Below are 23557 nucleotides of genomic sequence, written 5' to 3'. Positions count from 1 at the left end.
AGGAAGAAAATTGCATAATGAATTCAAATTTAAGAAGATCTAGTCTTTTCGGGCATATAATAATGAATTTCTACTCTGCAACATTGGTTTCAACCAGGGCTAGACGCAACATATATAGTGGTAGAGAATTCAATTACACACAAGCATGATAGGAAAGTTCATTAGTGACTGCCTTTTTTCTTTAATCTTTCTTTTTTAGCGAACACAACGAGCTTTCTCTTCCTGTCCTATCCCAAGCGATTTCTGGGCATTTGCAATACCTTCTGGATCTGCAATGCTACACATCAAATAAACTATATTATGAATCCAATATCAGCTAGCCTGTTACAGTCATCAATACATTAATGGAAGGAAAAATGTCAAAGGTTTGATCACATGACCTAATCCTCAATGAACTTGGATGCAATCATATGTCCAAGATTAAATATTGATTGAGAGGTTCAGGTGCAATGTCAGCCAATTCTGAGCTTAAAAGTTTTACAAGGTAAAATACTTGATTGGACATTGAGAATCTCTATAAACCAATTATATTTTAATATCTATTTAGTAATTTGCTGGTCATATATTTAATTGAGATATAGACAGACAAATAACTATCTCCCTGAATTTATATTTCTGTCCAAAAAGATGTAGGAATCAAACCCACTAAAACTGTTATTTCCAATGAAATTATAGACTTCAAAACCCCAAATGCATTAAAAATGGTTCAAAAGCTTCACAAGCATACTGATTATGATGCAGATATACCACAACTCTAGGCTAAGTGAAAAGGGGAGGGGGCGGGGACTTAAAAGGAATCCTCAAAACCATTTAAGAGTGACGATGCTGTCTTGTCATATAGAAATTGTACTATTTCCATCTTCTCTGCTACCCATAAAATGCACAAAGAAATCAAAACTTACCAAAGAACTGAGTGAAAATGCGTGTGAAGAAGTTCAAGTTACGGGAAACATTGTAGGCCAGGGCAGGTGGAAGAGGTTTTACGATGGTGTCAATACCGAATACTCGTTGAAGAAACTGCATATACAAAAGATGTATTATATCTCAAACTCAATTATGAAATGGATTTAGATGGCCCGCCCCCAAGGGGGAGGGATCTTAAGAAAATAGAGTAAAGATATTATTGAGAACCAAATAAACAAAGACGTAAACTAGTAGACTGTAACTTCAAGCGGTGAATGACGCATAAGCTATAAAAAATGTCAATTGACAGGAAAACAGAACATGCTATAATTTCAGTTATCTACAATCATGGAAGATTCAAATATATAACCACACTTCATGAAACTGAGGCTTCAATCATATTAACAGCCAACCAATACTGTCAATAAAAAATAAAAAAGGGAATTCTGCCCGAAGAAAACAAAATAGCAGAATTTCCAAATCAAATTGAATACATAAAAGACAAAGCATCTTACGACTTCCAGAACATGATAACGACTGACAGTCTCATCAGTAAACTTGATTTCACTCTTTGCTGATGATGGGCCATTTTGGCAATATACACTTGCAGGAAATCCACCCTAGAAGATGCAAGCTATAATGGTCTTGTAACACTATAATGGTCTCTCCCTCATTTATGCTAGTGAGTTAGAAGCCGAAACTCATTAAGTGGTCTCTCTATTGTGGACAGAAAAAAGTGCTGTCTTTTGCAGAAGACAAAGGGCATTGGATACAGCAAGTCCTGAAATTTTAGATACGGGAACACAAATCATCAAGAAACAAAAAGAAAAACCACATAATAGAGACCTACTTCGACAAGGGAATCATCGATCGTTGCCGTCTTGGAACTCTTCTGTGGCTTCCTCTTCGCCCCTCCATGGCGCCTATGACATCAACTTCTTCTTCTTCTTCGTTGTTAGAGACAGAGGTAGTGTTGTCGGAATACGTTGTAGAAAGAGTTATTACAGCGAGACTTGTTTGGTCGTTACAGCTCCATCAACGACCTTTCGGTAAACCTATTGTAACGCTTCTATCACACAAGCTTATATGAAAACAAAAGTGGACAGAATGGACCGAATAGAACAATTGTGAACCGAATAGGACCAAAGTGGACAGAATGGACTGAATACTATTGAAATGGACCAAAGTGGACTGAATATAGAACGAAGTGGACTGAATAAGACCGAACGATCTGAAATAGACCAAATAGGACCGAATAAGACTGAAGTGAGTTCAATTGGTCAATAGTTTGATCCATTAAAATATATGCTTAATAAGTCTCTATATAATTTAAAATTCATGATATTTGAAATATCCTAAAATTGCACAAACAAATATTTTGTTTTTGGTTTTAGGGTCAAATACAGTTGGTCTAAACTTTATACCCTATAAACAATTTTAGTCTATAAAATTTAAAATGATTGCTTTTAGTAAAATGACATGACCAAACTAAAAACAAAGTGTGTACATGATTGTCTTAGGTTTGAGAAACTTTTTATTCTATATTGACCTCATCAAGTTGAGAAATTTCTCACCCAAGCTAACATAATCCAAAATAGCTTTAAAATTTAACTCAACCCAACCTGTAAGGGTCAGATTGGAGCCATTTGGTTTGGTAAGGTCTAATAATAAAAAAAATCATTAAATCATTTAAATTCATTATTGAAAAAAAATTACAATATAGCCTAATATTTGAATTATATTAAAAATATATCAAAATATTAAAATAAATCAAACTATCAAAATTATACCAAGTCTCTAAATATAAAATGAACCAAGTTAACAATTTTAAAATACATAAATTTTTTTAAATTATTAAAAAGGAGTTGTGTTATTTGAGTTGATATGCTAATCCGAACCAGACCCAAGCCATGCTTTTTTTGGGGCGGGGGGGGGGGGGCGAATTTAAATTAAAAAAAGTTTGTAATCAACACTGAAAAAGTTTGTAATAGATCTCTGGTTGCAATTGTCATCGAGTGATTTTTTTCCTCAAATCAAATTTCTGTTGTTTTCTCTCTCTATTTTGCACGCTTTTTTCATTTTACTTTGTTTACCGTGACATTCAATAAGTGAGAACACTGAGAAGGAGAAGAAAATTGCAGGTGAGTTTCAATTCAAGGTTCAGAAACATAAATAGTGGTAGAGTATCATAATTTATTAAGATAGTAGTTGTATATGTGCAGTTATTCTTTGTGATTAGGAAACCTCAATATGAAAACAATTTCGAGTTATCTTATTGAGATGCAACAGTTTAAGTTTTAATAATGTAACTTTGAGATGCTATCTGTCTTTTATTATTAACTTAAAAGATATTTATACATATGAAGATGAAAAATACATATAACATGAAAATTTTAACTCTAAAGAAATTGAGTTGTAAGACAATTTTCCTTACCAAGTCATAGTCATGCCCTAAGTCATGTTGTTTTAACAAGTTGATGAATATTAGTCACCATTAGGTTAATCTATGTCAGTGTGTCCTATTTTCCTCTTTCCAAAAGCATGGAAACTAGGGAATGGTTAAACACTAAAATCAAAAACAATATAGAAAGTAAATCATAGCTAAACACTATAAGGTAAAAAATGAATATAGAAAGCAAATAGAATTTTCAGCGAAAGTTACTGCATGCATTATTTATCATATTTTTTCTCAAAAAATAATCATGTAGTCCACACTATAATTTGAAGTAGGGGTGTAATCGTTGCAGTTCAGTCGGTTTGAAGTGCGATTTTTCCACTGAACCAAAATTTTCGATTTGACCAAATTTGGCACCGACACCGAACTAACTGGATTTCAATCGATTCAGTTCGGCCGACTTTTGATTTCTTCCAATTTCTTAGAAACCAAATAGATCAAAGGGAAAAAAAAAAAAAAAAAAAAAAAAAAAAAAAAAAAAAAAAAAGCCTATTTCCCTTTGCTTTTCCACATTTTCTCAGCAACCAAACACCAAGCACAAAAAAAAAAAACTCAAAATCATGTATATATTCAGAGATCATACCAAAATAAGAAAATATATATTTCCCTTTGCTTTCCCACGTTTTCTCACCACCCAAACACCAAGCACCAAGCAAAGTAGCAAACACACACCAAAAAAAAAAAAAAAAAAGAGAGAACAGCGAAGAAACGTATCGGCGAAGAGGTGTACTGAAGCAGCTTGATAGAGAGAGAGAGAGAGAGATGGGAGGAAGAGAATGACTAGAGAGGGAAAGGGGAGAATAGCTGCTGTTGAAGTGAGAGACAAATGTTGAAAAATAGGATTAATAAGGTTATAAAGCAAACCCAAAAAGACGTAGTTTTGGTAATAAGGAGAGAATAAATAAAAAAAACTCTTATTATGGGTCGGACCTGGCTAACTGGTGGGAATGCGTGTATCCTTGCCACTAGGATATCAGGAACTTTCTTGATATAATTTGTACAAATTAATATTTAATATATTTCGGTTCGGTTTCAATCGGGTCGGTATATTTGGGTGGGACATCGAAACCGAAACCAAACTAAAATTTTGGCAACAGTTTGATCGGTTTCAGCCGGTTTTTTTGGTTTCTCGGTTTTGTGCACACCCCTAATTTGAAGAAAGCAATATCAAACGAAACTTCAAGGCAGGACTTAATGTCCCCAAGATCATGGAAAGTGGGCTATGCTTTAATATGTTTTTCCTGTTTTCTTAATTATTACTTTAGATTTTGGGTTTTAAAATAGGAAAATTGACATTATTTTCTTCAGATTCATTTCCAATTTTATGGTTTTGGAAGAATTGCAATATGGGATATCACGCAAACATTGATTTTTAATCTGTTGGGTGACTTTTGTCAAAACTACTGGGAAAAAAAAAAACTAAAGTAAAATAAAATATGAGATAGCTGTACTCTTTCTTCAGCCATTGTATTGGGCCTATTGGTCGTGGTAAACCAATTATGGGCCTGTGGGGCTCCAAGGGAGTCTAGGGGGTTTCCTATTGTATCAAATCAACATTTGAGATTGAAAAGTTTTATTTTTATTTTTAAAGGGGTAAATAAATAAATATATAAGAGAAAAGTATAATTCAAGAGAAAAAAAAAAAGATACAAAACCTATTGTTTACCTTTCAAAAGTGTTACGAGTTTAACTTTAAATTATTCTATAATTAAGTGACCAGCCTCTATCCTGTGAACATAGACAAAAGCATTGTGTTTTTGACAAGAGTATTGGACACAACATCCTATTGTCTTCTTTTCACGAACACGGAAAGTGGGTCATGCTGCTCCTAAGCCTTCCTTGATGACTGAGTTAATTTTTTGATTTATTGATTTTGAAACAACTGAGTTAAGTTTGACAAAAAAAAAAAAAATGATAAATTAGACAAATTTCCCTTGAACTTCTTCAGCATGTATTTTCACCGAAATCCTCTCATAATAATAATAATAATAATAATACAGTTTTTTTTTTATAAGAATAATAATACAGTTTTAAGCAATTTATGCAACCCATTCCCTTTCCATAAAAGAATTGAAACTATACTATATAGCTGGCCACCACCATTAAGTTAATCTGTGTTGGTAACTAAGGCGTGTCATATTTCTTTTTCCAATTTTTATCGAACATATGATTAATGGAAAGAGAGGACACTTCTTATAACTTTCCAAAATTCTCTAACATACATACCCCACCCCCCATCTGAATAATGGAAAGAGAAAGATATAAAGTCACCACGAAATTGCTTGCTACCCTCGTCTTCTTGTTCTTGGTAGGTGGGAAAAAGAGAAAAGGGGGAAGATGCATGCACTGAAGAAATTGGGGAATCAATGACTTGCTGCAAGTCTTGCATATAACGTTAAAGATTGTAAAGGCACTGAAATAAAGTCTGTAAAAGAAAAAAAAAATAAAAAGAAAAAAGAGATAGGAATTGGGAAGCCTTTTTGTTTTAACAGAAGAAAACTTCAAATCTTGAGGGACGAAGAATTGCCTATCTGAAAAACCCGCATAAATTATGTTCATAATAAATATATTTAAGCAAATTGGAAAACTTGACACACAATTGGGTGATTAAAAAAAGCTAATTAAATTTCTGCTACCTGTACAGATTGTACTCCTTTGGTTAACTGTAATTATGTGACTGTCTATACTAGTCATCAAGTCTACATTTATGTCTTGGGTTACGTTAGATCAATTGGTAATTCTTTTGCGATTAAATAAAAATTTAGATTTAAATTTTATCTACACTAAAAATAAAAATCAATTTTTATCTATGTCTGGTGATAAAAAAAAAAAAAAATATATATATATATATATATATATATATTATTGTAAAAATGATAGTTTGATACTATAAACTTAACTCTTATCATATAAAAAAGGGAAAAAAAATTGTAGTTACCAGAAACACTAAAGCAATTTATGCAGCACATTCCAATCTGATCAAACTATCTGTAATTATTAGTATGGCAATGCCATCCTAATAAATTACCCTGTAAAAAATTTTATGCTTGAGATTGAAGGCTGAAGCTTCACTTCCTGGGAAAACTATCAAATGCATGGAGCTGAATAAACTTTTATCATCACCCCTATTGAATTAAGCCATCGACTATGTTTTAATTTGATATTTAGGATTCTTCTGATATTTACTAGATGAATAAGCCAACAGGGATCAAAAAGCTTAAGTGTCACCTTATAATATGCTTAAGTGTCACCTATGATTAGTGCACATAATTTTTTATTTTTACTAATAGTACCTATGGTGGTTCAGTGTAAGTATTGAAATCTAATCATAAATTGACAAAAAATGTGAAATTGAATTTAAACTTGGGTGTACTATTACCACTAAAGCAACGTTTATACAGACCATTCCATCTCCATATATATGAATTGAACTTTATGCTTTATGCTTTATAGTTGGTCACCATTTAGGCCAATCTGTGTCCTATTTCCCCTGTTCAAAAGAGTGAAAAATGATTCATGGTTAAACACTAAAATAAAAAAGTAAAAATAACGCAGGACCATGGTTAAAGGAACAAATTAAGAAAGGCGCAGAAAGTGGATAGAATTTTCTCGAGTCTGGCCCAATTCACACTCTTATCAACCAAACTTTAAAGGCATGTGACCATGAAGTTAAGCTATGTCCTACTGTCCTCTTTTCAGGAACGTGGAAAGTGGGCTAGCTTGACTACGGAATTATCATCAAAGGTATTGAGAAAAAAAAAATCATATTTTTAGAAAACTTTAAATGATTCATTAACAAATATCCTAAAGGCATTTCTTAATCGGACACACGCATATATATTGTTAAAGTTAACATAATTGTCTTTTAAATCAATTTGAAGGAAAAATTTTAAAATCACTGAATGTCAATTTAAATAACTATTTATTTGTGTGTTTAACTCCATGACCAGTGATGGACCTACAGTAGGGCATTCCCCCCACCCCCGCTAAATTCTAAAAAAAAAAAAAAAAACTGGTATACATATGTAATCTGAAAAATTAAGATTTCCCTTAAATATATATATTTTTGGATTTCGTTTGAAATGTTGAGATATTGACCCACAACAAAAAATATATATATGGACTGAAAGTATAACATCAATAACCAACAAACTCTCATCCCCAAAAAAAAAAAAAAAAAAAAAAAAAAAAAAGGACAAATGTGTTGTAATGTTTAAGAAACACTTATTTTGTATGTTATACTTTGTCGCAATGTTTATAATATCAAATGTTTAAGAAACACTTATTTTATATGTAGTATTTTGTTGAATATGAAATAAATGTTAGTTTTTATTTTCATTAAAAAAAAAATTTGTTTTAAGCTTTGGCCCCCTCAGGTTCGAATCCCAGTTCTGTCCCTGTCCATGACTTATAAAAATCATATTAACTTATTCACGAATCGTTATGTCTTTGTCCAACATGTAACATTGTAACCATTGACATAAGAAAATTGGTTAACTCATTCACGAATATCCAAAAGCCATGATTATTTGACAAATTTTTAATAATAAATATTAATTATTATCCTATTAATATTTTAAAATGATTGTTATCAACAGTTTAAGAACATAAATTAATTCAAAAATCAATACATATTTTCTTGGGTCGGCCCATTTTTTTCTTTTTAGGGAATTCAGGTCCGTCTAAATTAATTATAGAATTCATCATTATCACGACGCGTCATTTTTTTTATTTATTTAATCGTCACAACGTCACATAATTGCTTCGAATAATAGTCAATGGCTTATTTCTAATTTTTTTTTTTTTTTTGGATAGGATCCAAAAGATAAGTTGCTATGACTAGACTTATTTACCTTATGAACATCATAAAAAGTGTAAATAAAGTTATAATTTTGATATTTTTAAGAGTGGACTAAGAGTCAATTCGAAAACTTTGGAGGAACTTTCCTAAACTCTCTAACATGAACAAAAATCAACAATTTATTAAAGTAGTAACCATTACTATCCACAAGTTCTCGATGACATACGCTTTGTCTCTATTATTTTCTCCTCTCAAACTTAGCACACACGCACAAAGAAAGCAATTATGTGCGTGTCATATCACAATGGCATCTAGTTTTTGAATAGATATCTAAATTCTGAAGAGATAGAAAAAGAAAGCAATATGAATAGAACTTTATAAGTTGTCAAAAAGTAATATGAACAGAACTTTATAACTAGTCACCAAGAAGTTAATTCCAATCAGGAAACTTCCTACAACTTTCCTCAACTCTTCAACTTAATACCAATATTTTTCCTCTTCAATTATTGTGTCTCTGTTGTTTTTTCTTCTCAAACTGTGCACAAGGAAAGTTTTGTACCACCAATTGTTCAAGCTTATTCGTTTCCTGTTATATCAAATTAAATATAGAAGAAAAAAGTATAATTCAAGAGGAAAAAGATACAGAACCGATTGTCTACCTTTCAAAAGCGTTATGAGTTTAACTTTAAATTATTTATGTTTTGATTTTTTTTTTTCATAAAAATGTATAACTAACAAAATTTGGAAATAATTATATAAACTTAAAAAAAATGATATTCTTTTCCTTAAAAGTTTAGACGAACAAATGGTTACTATATGGTTTAAAATTGTAATAATTTAATCATTTTATGAGTCTAACAAAAACTGATATAAACTGACTGATGATTATGAAATTATTAAAAATCATTATTGAGATTTATAAGTGGAATTTTGACTAAGAAAATACAATACAACTTACTCATCAGATATAAATAGATAGATAGATATATATATATATATATATATATATATATAAAGCAAATAAATACAAGGGGAAATTACATTTTACCAACTTGTGGTTTGCCTGAAAAACACTTTGCCTACCCGTGATTTAAAAATTGGCACTTTATCCACCTGAGGTTAGCTCTGTTTGTCTTTCATTATCCACCTCTATTAAAAACAAGGGAAAATTTGTATTTTTGTTACTTTTTATGTCTCTCTCCTCTCAAAACGAAAAAAACTAAAAAATCAAAGGAAAAGAAAATCTAAGAGCTTGGTTTTGTAAAAATTATTATTATAAAATTGGTGGTTTGATACTATAAACTTAACTCTTATCATATAAAAAAAAGGAAAAAAAAATTTGTATTTACCATTAACACAAGCAATTTATGCAGCTCATTCCATTTCCATAGATATATTGTACTTTATGCTTTATAGCTAAGCTCCATATAATGAGAAATTCATGAATTTCCCCATCAGATTCTATCAGAATGTCTTTGTCATATATTCCCTAAGTTTATGTAAAGTGTAACTTTTTTCCATTAGAAATATTCTCATAGTCAAATTAATAATCTATATCAAGTAATCAATTAATCAAGAAATCTTCTCTATAAAAATAAAGATTAAAAGTTATCATTCTTTTATAAGACCTATTAAAACCTCGCTTACTAGGAGGTTGCCCATGAGTTACGTTTCCACAACATTTATCCTTATTGTTTCTACATTCCAATGGTTCCATTTTGATAAAGATATTTGCAAGTGTTGGTTCTACGTCATATAATACTTGCTAAGTATCATGTTGATATTAAATAATTTCTATCATCAGAATTGCTATTGTCTCACATCTTAGCCACTAAACCAAGATAAGTTAAGGTTTTGATACTAATTGATGTTGTGAGTGTGGAAGTTATAAAAAAATAATATCCAATTCACCATAAAATAATGGAGAAAAACTCTAATTTTTATTAAACTAAATTTGAATTGTTAAAAAAAAAAGTTTAAAAACATTTACAAAACAAACATGAAGAACTATTTAAAAGCTTAGTAAAACTTGATAAATAAGAAAATATATTTTAAAATAAGTTTTAATTAATATTTAACCATAATAGAAATAGACCTAAAAAACTTTAAAGGCAATTAAAAATTAGAAAATATTAACTCTAAATTAAAAATAACAAAAATTATATAAAAAATACTAAAATTAATAAATTATATAAATTAAATCGTAAATTTTGTGATATAATTATTCCAAGATCACGTGTATTTTGTTTTCTTTTAAAAAAGACAGTGGACGTGGCCTTTAAGAAAGAAAAAGACTCGTCTTTTTATTGTTCTACTTTGTCGGTAAGTTCACTTCTTTCACAAAGAAAAACAATAAATAAAACTTGGTACTTTCTTGTTTTTCATGTGTTGACAAATTGACTTGGACTTGTACGTACGGTAGTAAGTAGTAACCCATCTTTTTAAGCCGAGTTCTTTTTTGGATTTTACAAATGCCCTTAGGGCACACGTTAGTTCCTCATTTTTAGAAAAAAAATTTTCGAGAATTGAAAAAATAAAAAATAGAAAGTTTAATATGTGTCTTGAGGTACACATTAACCGGATCCTTCTTTTTTAATCTTTATTTTTTCTTCCTCGTTTGCTGTCACAGTTAATGCTCTGGATGTATGACTCTACTTCACGCGGTTTCAAAAAATTAATTGAAAGAGCCGTTGGCGCCATTTAAACCTTTCATTAAATACAGTAAATGCAACGCGCAAACATTAATTGCTTATTGGTTGCTTTATTCATTGAAGTCCTTTGCACCGGAAAGAGCCGTTGGCGCCAGCAGATTTTCATTAAATGGAGTAAATGCTACGCGCCAAGTTTCACTGTTTAATTGGTTGCTTTATTCAAATGAAGTCCTTTGTACCGGAAATAGCCGGTGGCGCCATTAAACTTTTCATTAAATGAGGAGACGTGACAATTGGTAGGGCTCAAACTTTACGAGAATGCCACACTACTTGATTTTAGCTGAAAATGTATATATATTTTTTATTGTATATATTGTTAAAATTAAATATTCAATTTGCTATAGTCTATTGATATTTATACTAGTTTACTGTAATTGTAAAAATTTTAGTTTTAACCTTTCTAATAACCTACTCTCTCCGTCTCACTTTGTTTGTCCTGTTTGAAAAGTCAAACTTTTTAAGGAAACATCATTTATTATCTTGTCTACCTTTTAAAGATGTACAAGTTTCCAAAACTACCCTTAAATAAATTTATCAAAAAATCGAATTAGTAAATTAATAGGGGTATAATAGGAAGATTAGTAAATTAATGACTTTTATTTTTAGAAACAGGACAATATTTTGGGACATCTCAAAATAGAATAGAGGACAAACAAAGTGGGACACTGGGACGGAGGGAGTATGATTTTTTGGTTCTTTGGTGGTAAAATAGTTTTTTCTTTTTTTTTTGCTAAAATACTTGTGAATGTTTTTATTATTTTTTTAAGTTTTTGGGTTGGATAGTTGTTATTTGGATAAGGCTAACTAGACTTATCGAAGAGAAGAAACCCTAAGATTTTAGAAGGACATCCAACTACAAAAATTAAACATATAATAACTTTAAAAAAAAAAAAATTGTTTTGGACCCGGGGGCTCGAGCCCCTTTGGGCCCCACTTAGGTTTTTCCTTATTATAGATAATGCACAATTATTATAAAATTATAGTTTTTTTTAATATCCAAATTTTATTATATATTATATACTTTTAGTTATTTTTAAAAATTTTTTTTTTTATAAATTTAGTTCATTTCTCACAGATCCTTATACAAGATTGTACAAGACTCTATTTTTTTCCCTAGACCCATTTAAATATTTCTTTAATGAGTAGGATAATTAATTTCATTCTAAGATTAAGAAAAAGCTGGTACCACCACCCGTTCATCACAATTAGAAAGAACGGTACATCACTCTCAAACATTTTTTTTCCCTTTATAGCATTGATGGGAACTTTTTTTTTTTTTTTTTTTTTTTAATGTAAACGGTAGAAAGAGTTTATAAGCGGTATGAAAATGTACATAATATATTAATTAGGTGAAAATACCATTTTAGCCACTAAAGTTTGGGATTATTGTCATTTTTGTTCGATGAGGGTTAATTATTGTCAATTTGATTCCCTACATTTTGTTATTATCAATTTGGTTGTTGTTATTTTCAATTTTAAATCAGTTTTTCTTAATGAGTTGATGGTAAAGATTAAATTGTTGCAAATTGAAGATAATATAAATCAAATTGACAATAATATATATAGAGAGAGAGAGAGAGAGAGAGAGAGAGAGAGAGAGAGTAAATGTACAGGAAACTGCTTGGAAGGACTCCCACAATCCAAATGTTCCCTACCGACCAATCAAAGAGTAATTTTCCAATAACTCTTCTTTTTATAACCCGGTCATCATTCTCGCTGGTCCGCTTCCACGAAAGTCCCTAATTCTAAGCCAAGTTCACACTGCAGTCTGCAGGTTGCTGTGCTGCGTTCTAAGCCAAGTGCAAGCCTTTGATATCTATCTATATAAACTTGTTCCTATCAGTCCATATTTCCCATACCAGCGTTGCCTACACCACTATCTATTCATCTTACTAGAGCTAGCTTTAAGTTCCTTGCCATAGAGCATTCTTCTTACAGAAAGTAAGATCTCATAAAGCTCTGATAACTCTCTTTCCAGGTTTCCATTTTCCTTGTACTGTAACTTCCTTTGTAACTTTTCCACAAAAAAGCTTGTTACTAAGTTTCCAATGGCTTCCACTAGCGCTGAAACACCCTCTTTACCTGGTTCGAACTACGATGTTTTTCTCAGTTTTCGGGGTGAGGACACCCGCCATAGCTTTACAGACCATTTATACGAGGCATTTAGATTGAGAGGCATTGAAGCCTTTAGAGACAGCGAAAATCTCCAACTAGGACAAGAGATTGCTTCTGAGCTCATACAAGCAATAGAAAAGTCCTACTATGCAATCGTTGTTTTCTCAGAAAAATATGCCGATTCCAAGTGGTGCTTGGATGAACTTGCTAAAATTGTTGAATGCAAAAAAAATAAGAGACTTGAAGTGGTGCCCGTCTTTTACCACGTAGATCCCTCCGACGTGCGGAAGCAGACTGGGCCATTTGAAAAAGCCTTTGACGAACATCAGAAGAATGACAAAATCGACAGAGAGAAGATCCAGAAATGGAAGGATGCTATGAGAGAAGTGGGGAATTTATCCGGCGAGCATTTACTGCCACATCAAAGGTAAGATCGTGGTTTTTTTTTACTAGCATTTTTTACACTTACACACACGTTTAAAGCATGTGCATCTTGTATAAAAAGTTATTTGTATTCTAGATAAGAATCTACTTTTTCTTATCTTACTTACTTCCTTTTTAAAATATCTTATATCAAATTATTTATTTCACAGGACATTTCATATTAATTTTTTTTTTCTCTTCCTTTCAAATACAAAAACCAACATTTCCTCTCTTCTTTTATTTTTGATATATGTAAAGAAAAAATAAAAAACTAAATACATAATAAATAATGTTAATATAAATTAACATGTTAACTATAATGACTATATATTTTTACACGTTTTGGTAATGATAATTTCTAGAGAATGAGTCATTTTTTAAAAAGTATTTTTTATAATGTTATCTCATTTTTTTATGTTTGGTAACAACTAAAAAAAATTTCTTAACTTTCTTTATTTTGTTTGCTTGAGATAGAGTTGGTTTTCAAAAAAATTTAGTAAAAAATAATTTCTAAAAATAAGTCATAATTTTTCTATTAACCAAACATAGATTTTCATTAACTTATTTTTTCTAATGCTACAAAATATTGAAAAACACAAAAAAAAAAAAAAAAAACTATATTTGCACAAGTCATTTCAACCAAACAAAGCGGCAGACGAATTTTGGACTTGATTAATTAAAATGTAGTACTTTTTTTTATTATACAAGCAACTATAACTGTGACCCTAAGTCATTTCAACCAAAATCATACTCTTTCAAGCGTGTGTAAATGTATATTAGAACTTTTATTCTTTTTTATTTTTTTTACTTTATCTGCAATTTGTGTCTCTTGTACCACCCAGTCAAAAAAGTTGTCTCATTTAGAAAACTTTTTTTTTATTATTTAAATTTTTGAAATGGTAGAAAACTTTAAACATAAAGAATGAAAAAAAAGATATAATAAAAGTAAAACTAGGTGAACACAAAGATATATATAAATATAAAGAATAAATATATATATATATATATATATATAATAAAAGTAAGACTAGGTGAAATACTCTATACGTTTACATTGGATTTTAGTATTTGGCCCAAATTCATCTCGGCCCCCTAGTATGATCCTATCCCTAACATATAACAAAAATTAGTCCAACGAACGACAAAATTAAACCCAAACAACAACAAAAAATATAGATCTCTAGCCCATTTTTAGCCCTGCAAAAACATGAATTTTTGTTGGTTTCATATTTTAAAATGTAAATGATAAAATTTGAAGTACAGAATATGATGAGCTTTTTTTTTCTTTGGAGAAGAGAATATGCTGAGCTTTAAAGTCTTAAACTTGTCAAATTAAAAAGATACCCCCCAAAAAAAAAGAATCTTAAATGGTGGGAAGTGAGGGGGAAAAAAGATTGAAGAAGAAATGGTTATCTCTTGGAATCGAACCATACTTAATTACATTTAAAAAATAGTGAAGGAGTTGATTAAATTTTTAAAAAATAATAATATAATTAGGCAAACTAAAATTTTAACAAAAAAAAGTGCTTCAAATCAATTAAAATTTAGCAAATTACAGTTCGATCGGTTGAAGGTCTCTCTTGATAGGTCAAGCTCTTCAGTTTCTGAATTCATTTTTCTGCAACTTGTACGCTCTTAAATTTTGACTTATATCAACTTGAGCAATGTCTAAACCGCTTCAAAGACACTAAGATCTTATTCTAGACTAGTTTTTGTTCTCGGTTTTCCAACATACAACATATTTAGAACCTAAACATTTAAGACTAAATATTTAGATACTAACAATCCTAATTCAAGATAAATTCATGAAGAAGTGAAATTTCTTTAGGATCTAACCATGAAAAGAGTTATTTATAGCAAGTATGACATAAATCAAATTTCTACAATAATACAACAAATAAAAAAGTCCTATAGATCTTAACATAAATAAAAGCTATGTATAAATTGCTCACATTATATAAATAGCAAAGAATAAACTCAACATCACAAATAAGACATTTAAGTTGTCATGTCCTGTGTATTGTCCCAGCAGGAAGGGTCACACTTATATGGGTTCATCAATGAATATGGAGATTTATCAAGTATTGACTTTTTTTTTTTTTTTTTTCCTTTTTTGAGAAGAAGACAAATGAAGTTCATTAATCAAACAAGGCTAAATTGCCTAAAGTACATGAGTAATGTCTTGTGGCACATCTTCCATCTAGAGCAAGAAAGTAGGACTTACATGTTGGGTTTATAGAAACCTCAAAAGGAGGAATGAGTGTTATTTATATAAATGTTGTTGGGACGAGCGTCATCTCAATAAATCTCAAGGAATGTTGGTTTAATTAACCCTAATTTTAAGTATTATAATATATGATTTGATGTGATTTTGACATGAGCTTATATAATAATAGCTAATTTTAATGTGAAAGTTTTGGTGACAATAACTAAATGACCGATTGTTATATAATTCTAAAACTCTCATATATTGTACCAAATATATTGTAATTTTGCATGGAATAATATTTATAGGCAGGCATAAGTCACAATTTATGTCAATTTTTGTTATTTGTAGTTAACAGTAACTTATCAAGCGCGACAATTGAAACAATTAAAACAGTTAATGATTTTATGTACAATACAAATAAACAAAGAGAAAGATTCCACTGTTTAATGGTCAACAAGGCTATTTAGTCGGTTCTTTTATTTTTTATATTTTATTATAATGATTTTTTTTGATAGATTTAGTAGACCTATTAAGGAAAATGCTAAGGACACAATAAATCTCACAACTATTGTCACAACTTGTCACATGACAAGCTGTGGATGGTGGAGGTCAAATGGTGGGTCCACACCTCCACCACTCATAACTCGCCACATGACAAATTGCAACAAAAGTTGTAAAAAAAATTTTGTCCCTAACATTGCTCGACTTGTTAATGACCATTGCTGTCGTAAGCAATGGGATTGGATGATGACATTGAATTTCCTCGTTTCTAAATATTCTGCCGCTGCTCGTTTTCCCTCCCGTTCATAGATTTTCTTCTTCTTACTTACTCCCTGTAAATTAAAGCTCTAGTTGGGAAGGCCAAGATCTTGGGAAGTAGGGAAACGTTTCATATGAAATTGCACATAAAGAGGTATAAAACATGTTAAAGATTGAAGATGTAAAATCTAGGAAATTTCAACCACAATTATTTATGAAAATTAAGAAAGGAATCAAGGAACAATTCATAATTGTATTGCTAAAAATGAACGATGGTAAGTTGGTAACCCAATATCTATATGGGTAGTTAAAAAAACTTATATGGGTAGCTCTTTGGATTTTGGCTCGAAGCGTTTAATTACATTATTATAAAAAATAATATAAAAAAGAAGCATTCGATTACATCTATTTGTCCCAATTTCAGTTTTAACAAACTAAACTTAATGCCATATATCTACTAAATTTATATTATGGATATATCCTGCACTGGTAGATTCAGATTCACAGCTTATTATTCTCTCTTTTTTGTAGGTCTGAGGCAAAATGTATCGAAGTCATTGTGAAAGAGATATCAAATAAATTGAGTAATACATTCTCAGCAGATACTGTTGGACTAGTAGGAATAAAAACCCGAGTTGAGAAATTGAAGTCAGACTTAGCTATGGAGTCAAATGATGTTCGCATTATAGGAATTTGGGGGACAGGAGGAATGGGTAAAACAACTCTTGCTAGAGTTATTTATGAAATGATTTCCAATAAATTTGAAGCTTGTAGTTTTATTGCTAATATTAGGGAAGAATCTAAAAAATGTGGTTTACATATGATACAACAAATACTTTTGAGGGAACTTTTGAATCATAGAGATTTGGAGGTACACAATGTTCATGATGGAGTTGACATAATAAAAAGAAGGTTACGTAACAAAAAGATTATTCTTGTTCTTGATGACGTAAATGATTTAAAACATTTGGAAAACTTAGCTGGGGAGTGTTGTTGGTTTGGTTCAGGTAGTAGAATTATGATAACAACAAGAGATAGGCATTTGTTGGTGAAGCATAAAGTAACTAAAATATATGAGGCTGAAGCATTGAATCATTATGAAGCTCTTAAACTTTTTAGTTTGAAAGCTTTTGAAATGGTCCATCCACCTAAAGATTATGGAAAGCTATCTAAAGCTTTTGTAGATTATTGTAAGGGGCTTCCTTTGGCCCTTGAAGTTTTGGGTTCTTTCTTGTTCAGTAAAAGCATTGGTGAATGGGAAAGTGAATTGGGTAGGCTCACGAGTGAATTTTGTGACAGAGGAATTCTCAATGTGCTTCAAATAAGTTTTGATGGACTACAAAAAAATGAGAAGGATATTTTCTTAAATATCGCATGCTTTTTTAATCACATGTATTTAGATTTTGACAGAAATATACACTATCTTGGGCTTTATCCTAAAATTGGATTAAGAGTTCTCATTGATAAGTCTCTCATTAAATTGCATGAAAATCAATTGTGGATGCATGATTTACTACAAGATATGGGCCGACATATAGTTTGTCAAGAGGGCCCTAATGACCCCGGGAAACGTAGTAGATTGTGGTCATTTGAAGAAATCGACAATGTGTTGACAAAAAATACGGTAAGGGGTTATCAAAAGAAACTAAGCATATATCTTATTTTATTATTCAACATTTTTTTTTTTTTTTTATAAAGAATGATTTGGAGTTTAAATTATATTAGTCTAGTAATAATATAATACATTTTATACTAATCCCTCTTATTCTTATTAATAGGGAACAGAGGCAATTCAAGGAATAGTACTAAAGTTGCATGAACCAAAGAAGGTATATTGGAATCCTGAAGCCTTTTCAAAGATGGGAGATCTAAAATTGCTTAAAATTTGTGGTGTTCAACTTATGCATGGTCTCAAACATCTTCCTAGTAGCTTAAGAGTTCTTGATTGGAGAGAGTACCCTTCAAAATCGTTGACATCAAGTTTCCTATCAAAGGTAATTTAGGTACTCTTATACTACATTTTTTTTTTTTTTTTAATAATAAGTTTGTTTGTAGAAGCTAATTGTTTTACTCTTTTTTTTTTTTTCTTTTTTCTTTTTTGGCTTTTAACAGTGTTTTGAGAATTTGAAATTCATTCCTCTAAAGCTTGCTGAAGGCCCAGACATCATTAACGTCCCAAATCTTAAGAGTTTGGTTCTTCAAAATTGTATAAATTTACGTAGGATTCACCCATCAATTGGAATTCATAAAAAACTTACTATTCTTGATTTAGGTGGGTGCGAGAACCTCACAAGTCTTCCAAGCAAGTTTGAAATAGAGTGTCTTACGGAACTTAATCTTACTGGGTGCTCAAAATTAACAGAAATTCCAGGCTTCGGGAGAAACATGAAACGTGTACGCAACCTTTATTTAGGTTATACTGCAATTACAAAGCTACCCACGTCAATTGAGCATTTGACTGACCTTGTTGAGTTGACTTTAAATGTTTGCAAAAATCTTGTGCATTTACCTGATACCCTTTTTAATTTAAAGTTGGTTAGAAAAGTCAGTCTCCAGTCTTCCTCAAAACTGGATAGACTGCCAGAGAACCTAGGGAATGCCGAAAGTCTAGAGGAGTTGGATTTGTGGGATACTGCTATAAGAGAGGTCCCTTCTTCCATTGGTCTCTTAAAACATCTTCATCGGCTAGTATTAACAGGATGTAAGGGGTTATCATCTAATAAATCGTGGTATGAGCACCTCCCGTTTTATTCAATGCCAACAAGTCCTCATCCCATCGACTTGCTATTCTCTTCTCTATCTCTATCACCTGCGTCTTCTTTGACCTGGTTGTCTTTAGATGGCTGCAATCTCAAGGCAATCCCCAATGATATTGGTTCCTTATTCTCTTTGAAAAAATTGGATCTAATTGGAAATGATTTTGTTTGCCTTCCAGAAAGCATCATTCGACTTTCGAAATTGAAATGGATGGACTTGAGTTATTGCACAAGTCTTCGATCATTGCCAAAGCTTCCATTGAATATTGAATGGGTTGAGGCAGAAGGTTGTATCTCACTGGAAATGTTACCAGATCCATTAAAACCAAGCGATTCATTGGAACCATCTCTCTATCTTCAAAATTGCATTAAATTGGCTGACAATCAAAGCTGCATAGACAGGTTTATCTCAGGGATAAAAAAGTCCCTCAAGCTCCCTCCCTCTCTACCTCTCTCATTCCTAAAAAATTCATATGACATTGTTATTCCTGGAAGTGAAATTCCTGAGTGGTTTAGCCACCAAAGCATGGGGAATGAAGTGGAAATAAAACTACCTTCTCATTTGTTTAAGGTGGTGGGAATTGCTATTTGCATTGTGCTTTGTAAGGAGGAAGTTAGTCACTATTCGTTGATAGCCAATGGAAAAAAAATTTATGATGGCTATACCGTAACTGATTGGGTTTCATCAGATCACCTTTGGCTATTCTATGTGGCTTCTCAATTCTTGGACGAGGAAACAAATAAAGTATTGCGAGAAGCTAATGTGAATGGATTCAGACAGATAAAAATTGAAATCAAAGCCGGTGATTCAAACTTGAAGGTAAAAAAATGGGGGATCCGTATGATATATAAGAAAGACATAGAAGATCTTGACCGAACAATGGTCCAGTATAGCAACAGCAGCCTCACTCCTTATGACGGCATGGATGTTCTCCATCATAATTTCGGCAATTCGTCAGTGGCAGTGGAATGTCACAAAGTCAAGCGTAGTCGTGATGGTTACAATGGGGCAAGACCCAATGGAGAAGGAAGCTCTAATGACATACCAAACCCAAAAAGGATTAAAAGGCACACAGAAGCCCATGGTAAATCTGATTGTGAGGAGTCAAGTGAGTACAAGGACTGTGATGAGGAGTTAAGCGATTGGGACGAATCTAATGACAGTAACTCTAATGCTTAATCAACTTTTCAGTAAGTCACTGTCTTTCCTCTGTTGGTTTCTGCATTTTCTTTTTCTTTTTTCTTTTAGTGTACATTTATTAATGGATTGCCCATCACATGTTTGACTAGAGTTGTCAATAAGAGCAATTGGAAACAAAGAATGGCAATCCTCCTAGCTAATTTGATATGCATATAAAAAACAGATTCTTATGAATTAAACAATGATTAGGGTCATCTTGGTTTAGTGATTGTGTTACTTGTTTAGTGAATCTGTCACATGGCCAAGAGATAAAAAGATAAGTGCAGTCTGTTGTATGCTTTTTAATTTCACTTGTCATTGTTTTAGAATTTTTTAAGGTGCAAAAACAATATATGCATGAGGTGAATCTGCCACTGCAAACATTACAATCAAAATTAATTTTTATCTTATTACATATTATATATGTGAAGTCATGCACAGATTGTAGTCAGAATGATTAGTCTAGCTAGGGGTAGTATCTAGCTTCCTCCTTAGTTGAAAGTTCTCTAAAGTTGTGTACTAACCTTCAACCAAAGAAAAAGCATTTTTTTTTTTTTTCCTGTTTAAGGGAATAGCTGAGTTTTCTGTTCTAGTTCCTGTTCCTTTTATTTTTTTTTTTTTTTGCTCTGAAAATTCTTATTATTTTAAAGTATGACGACAGTATATAACTTTTCCCCACTCCACTTGCTATATAGCTAAAGACAATCAAGATTCCAATTCTAAAATGTACAAACTTTAAAATCAGATGTAGTTATAAATTTAAAATCTTCAGCAATGAGGAACTTGATAATAACTTTAATGAGGAATTAATTTGGATATTAAAATTTCTGTAAAGAACAAATCATTAAAACAAGTTCTTGATACATCCAAATATCAACATTATTGACAATTGAACGCATCAAAATAATTAGTCTTCCTAGAGGTTGTGTCTAGCTTCCCCCCTTGTTGAAGGCTTTTTAGTGTTGTTTACTAACCTGAAACCAAAACAGATTCTCTTTTTCTGATTAAGAGAATAACTGATTTTTCTATTCTTTTCTTTTTATTTTTTGCTTTTGCTTTTCCCTGAATTTTTTATTATTGGAAAGTAGGACAACAATCATAAAGTTACTAAAATGATTTGTATTAGCATGTTTGAGAACATTGTTATTGCAATTCTCATAATGCAACAAACTTTAGAATCAAATCATGGTTAGTGATTGTTCAAAATTTTCAACCATGAGGAGCTTGATCATAACTTACCTTAATGGGGAATTAATTTTGATATGCAAAATTTATTCAATGACCAAATCATTACCATGTTCTCAATATATCCAAATATTGTAATGTTGTTGACAATTGATCAGCAGTAATATTCTTGGTGAACTGCTTAAACTATCAGCATTGGGAACCTAAGCTTGTACCTATATGTTAATAGATTTGCCATCACCAACTAAATGGGAAGCTCTCACAGGAGACAATCTTCAAAGTTAAAATCATTTAGTCCAATTTTATGTGTCACCAAAACAAAATTTTGAATGACTGTATATTACTCAATTGTTAGACCTGTCTTGTCAGATCCGTGATTTACCATAAGAGAAGTGCGTTTGAATTTATTATTAAATGGCCTTAGCCATCTGATGCCTTTATTTTACAATGTTGGGAAATCATCAAAGACTTCATCTTCCCATGTAATGCTTGTGAAGAAGAATTGGTGAGACCTTTATAATATTTGAATTTCATTTTTAAAGTGTCATATCTTTCTTCCTTTGATTTCTCATTTAGATATTTCTTTCTTTCGTTCGTTCTTTCTTCTCCTTCCTCTTTTACTTCAGAGATTTAGAGTTTAATAGGTGCCCTGTGACATATCATTTTTCTACGGTGCTTTCTTACATTTATAATTTAGTAGACAGGTACAGCCACATGTAAGTGCCCTGTTTCTTTTTAATAGTAATAGTTTAAAATTCATTTCATACGTAGTACTGCTCTTTAATTGTTTAAGCTTTTACCAAATGAATTTTGTGCTATTTCCTCTTGATGTCCTTGAAGTATTCTAACTTTTATACCTTTAACTCTGAATAAAATTATTGACTGAAATTTGTACTTACCCATTTCAGATCATGACCAGGGCAAAACTGTTCATGCTCATTTCAAAGGATAAAACAAACCAGAAGACTTATCTCCATTGGTAACTTAGTTTGGCTACCCAATCAAAGTGACTCAACTAGAATTAGAATCAAAGGATAACAGAAGTTAAACCTAAGCGTACGACAAACTTAGCCATAAATTACTAACCTAATTCTCTGGTGCATAGTCAATCAGGCAAGCAACTGTGCAGAAAATGTTGAAAAATAGAGAAGGTATCCTGCTTTGATTTGTAAGCCGTGCTCTAGATGTATTGTTGTTTTGATGCCATACATCCAAAATTTAAGTTGTCATATTTTTCGGCTTGGTTTTGTCTTTTTAGTCTGATGTATTGTATTTTGTAGTGGAAAGATCCTATAGTTTTATTTTGATGTGTTTTGTCCAGAATTTAATTTTAGTCATGTATGTGTGTGTCAATGTTTTTCAATAATACAAAAAATATTATTTTTCTAGGTTATAAAAACCATACTTTAGGAATCCCTCAATTAAGTCAAAATAAGCTACTGCTATTAATAGGTATTTAAACTTATCTTTACACTTTGGCTTGAAAACAGGACCTGATTAGAGAGCTGTACTCTCCAGAAGTGGCTGCTCAAATTTTAGCTATCCCTATCTCAAGCTGTGGAGTTACTGATAAGCTGCTATGGCCTCATACAACACAACTTAGTGAGTGAAACCAAGTGTCTTATGCAATGAGGAAGACAACTTGGATCTTTTATTCCTGAAGCACAGTCTTGCTTGGGCTGTATAACCTCAACACTGATGTTTGAGGGTGCAAAAAAGTGTACTTTTCATGCTAATGCTCAGTAAAGCTTTGTTTTGTAGGTATGCACAAGCCTATGATGCACAACATGTTGATTAGAGTAACTACTGGAGAGTCCCAAGGCGAGTGTGTCCAGTCGTGGAGGGATGGCAAGTGTTGCTGACAATTGAGGGGCACTGGCAGAGCAGATGCAAATGGGGTTGTTTTGCCTATGTAGCTAAATAATGGGCTGGCAGATAATTTTTCAGGCTGTTTCAGTAATACCGTATGCAAACGAGTGGAAGCTTACTGTTTGAGAAGCATATTTTCCAGGCTTGTTTCTGAGTGTTAGGAATCTGAGCTTGTATATATATGTAAATAT

General features: G+C 31.5%; 2 protein-coding genes and 2 long non-coding RNA genes across 7 annotated transcripts in view; 3 read left to right on the top strand and 1 right to left on the bottom strand.

Moving 5' to 3' along the window:
• The window catches only part of LOC126700431 (TMV resistance protein N-like), a 168240-nt gene that overhangs the window by 43367 nt on the left and 101316 nt on the right, over positions 1-23557 (top strand). The gene's annotated exons all lie outside the window — the stretch shown is intronic.
• On the bottom strand, positions 46-1946 carry LOC126700477 (uncharacterized). Of its 2 annotated transcripts, none has more exons than XR_007647190.1 (3): positions 1419-1946; positions 903-1017; positions 46-277 (listed from the first exon to the last, which is right to left on the bottom strand). It is a non-coding gene; the product is annotated as an uncharacterized LOC126700477 (long non-coding RNA). The 2 variants fall into 2 exon arrangements; XR_007647191.1 differs by having other exon boundaries at positions 1754-1946.
• LOC126700441 (TMV resistance protein N-like) lies at positions 12443-18210 on the top strand. 2 transcript variants are annotated; one of them, XM_050398628.1, is made up of 3 exons: positions 12496-13412; positions 16908-17089; positions 18155-18210. In XM_050398628.1, the coding sequence occupies exons 1-3, from the start codon at positions 12919-12921 to the stop codon at positions 18193-18195; spliced, it is 717 nt and encodes a 238-aa protein (XP_050254585.1). In that variant the 5' UTR covers positions 12496-12918; the 3' UTR covers positions 18196-18210. The 2 variants fall into 2 exon arrangements, with proteins under 2 accessions (XP_050254586.1, XP_050254585.1); XM_050398629.1 differs by lacking the exons at positions 16908-17089; positions 18155-18210 and adding an exon at positions 15441-15735 and having other exon boundaries at positions 12443-13412.
• LOC126700459 (uncharacterized) lies at positions 22483-23551 on the top strand. Of its 2 annotated transcripts, none has more exons than XR_007647167.1 (3): positions 22483-22648; positions 22988-23099; positions 23259-23551. It is a non-coding gene; the product is annotated as an uncharacterized LOC126700459 (long non-coding RNA). The 2 variants fall into 2 exon arrangements; XR_007647166.1 differs by having other exon boundaries at positions 22483-22665.

Source organism: Quercus robur, chromosome 9 (genome assembly GCF_932294415.1).
Source record: "Quercus robur chromosome 9, dhQueRobu3.1, whole genome shotgun sequence".
In the NCBI taxonomy this organism is placed as follows: Eukaryota; Viridiplantae; Streptophyta; class Magnoliopsida; order Fagales; family Fagaceae; genus Quercus; species Quercus robur.
The sequence above is the reverse complement of the archived record's forward strand: the minus strand, read 5'-3'. Positions and strand labels throughout refer to the sequence as shown.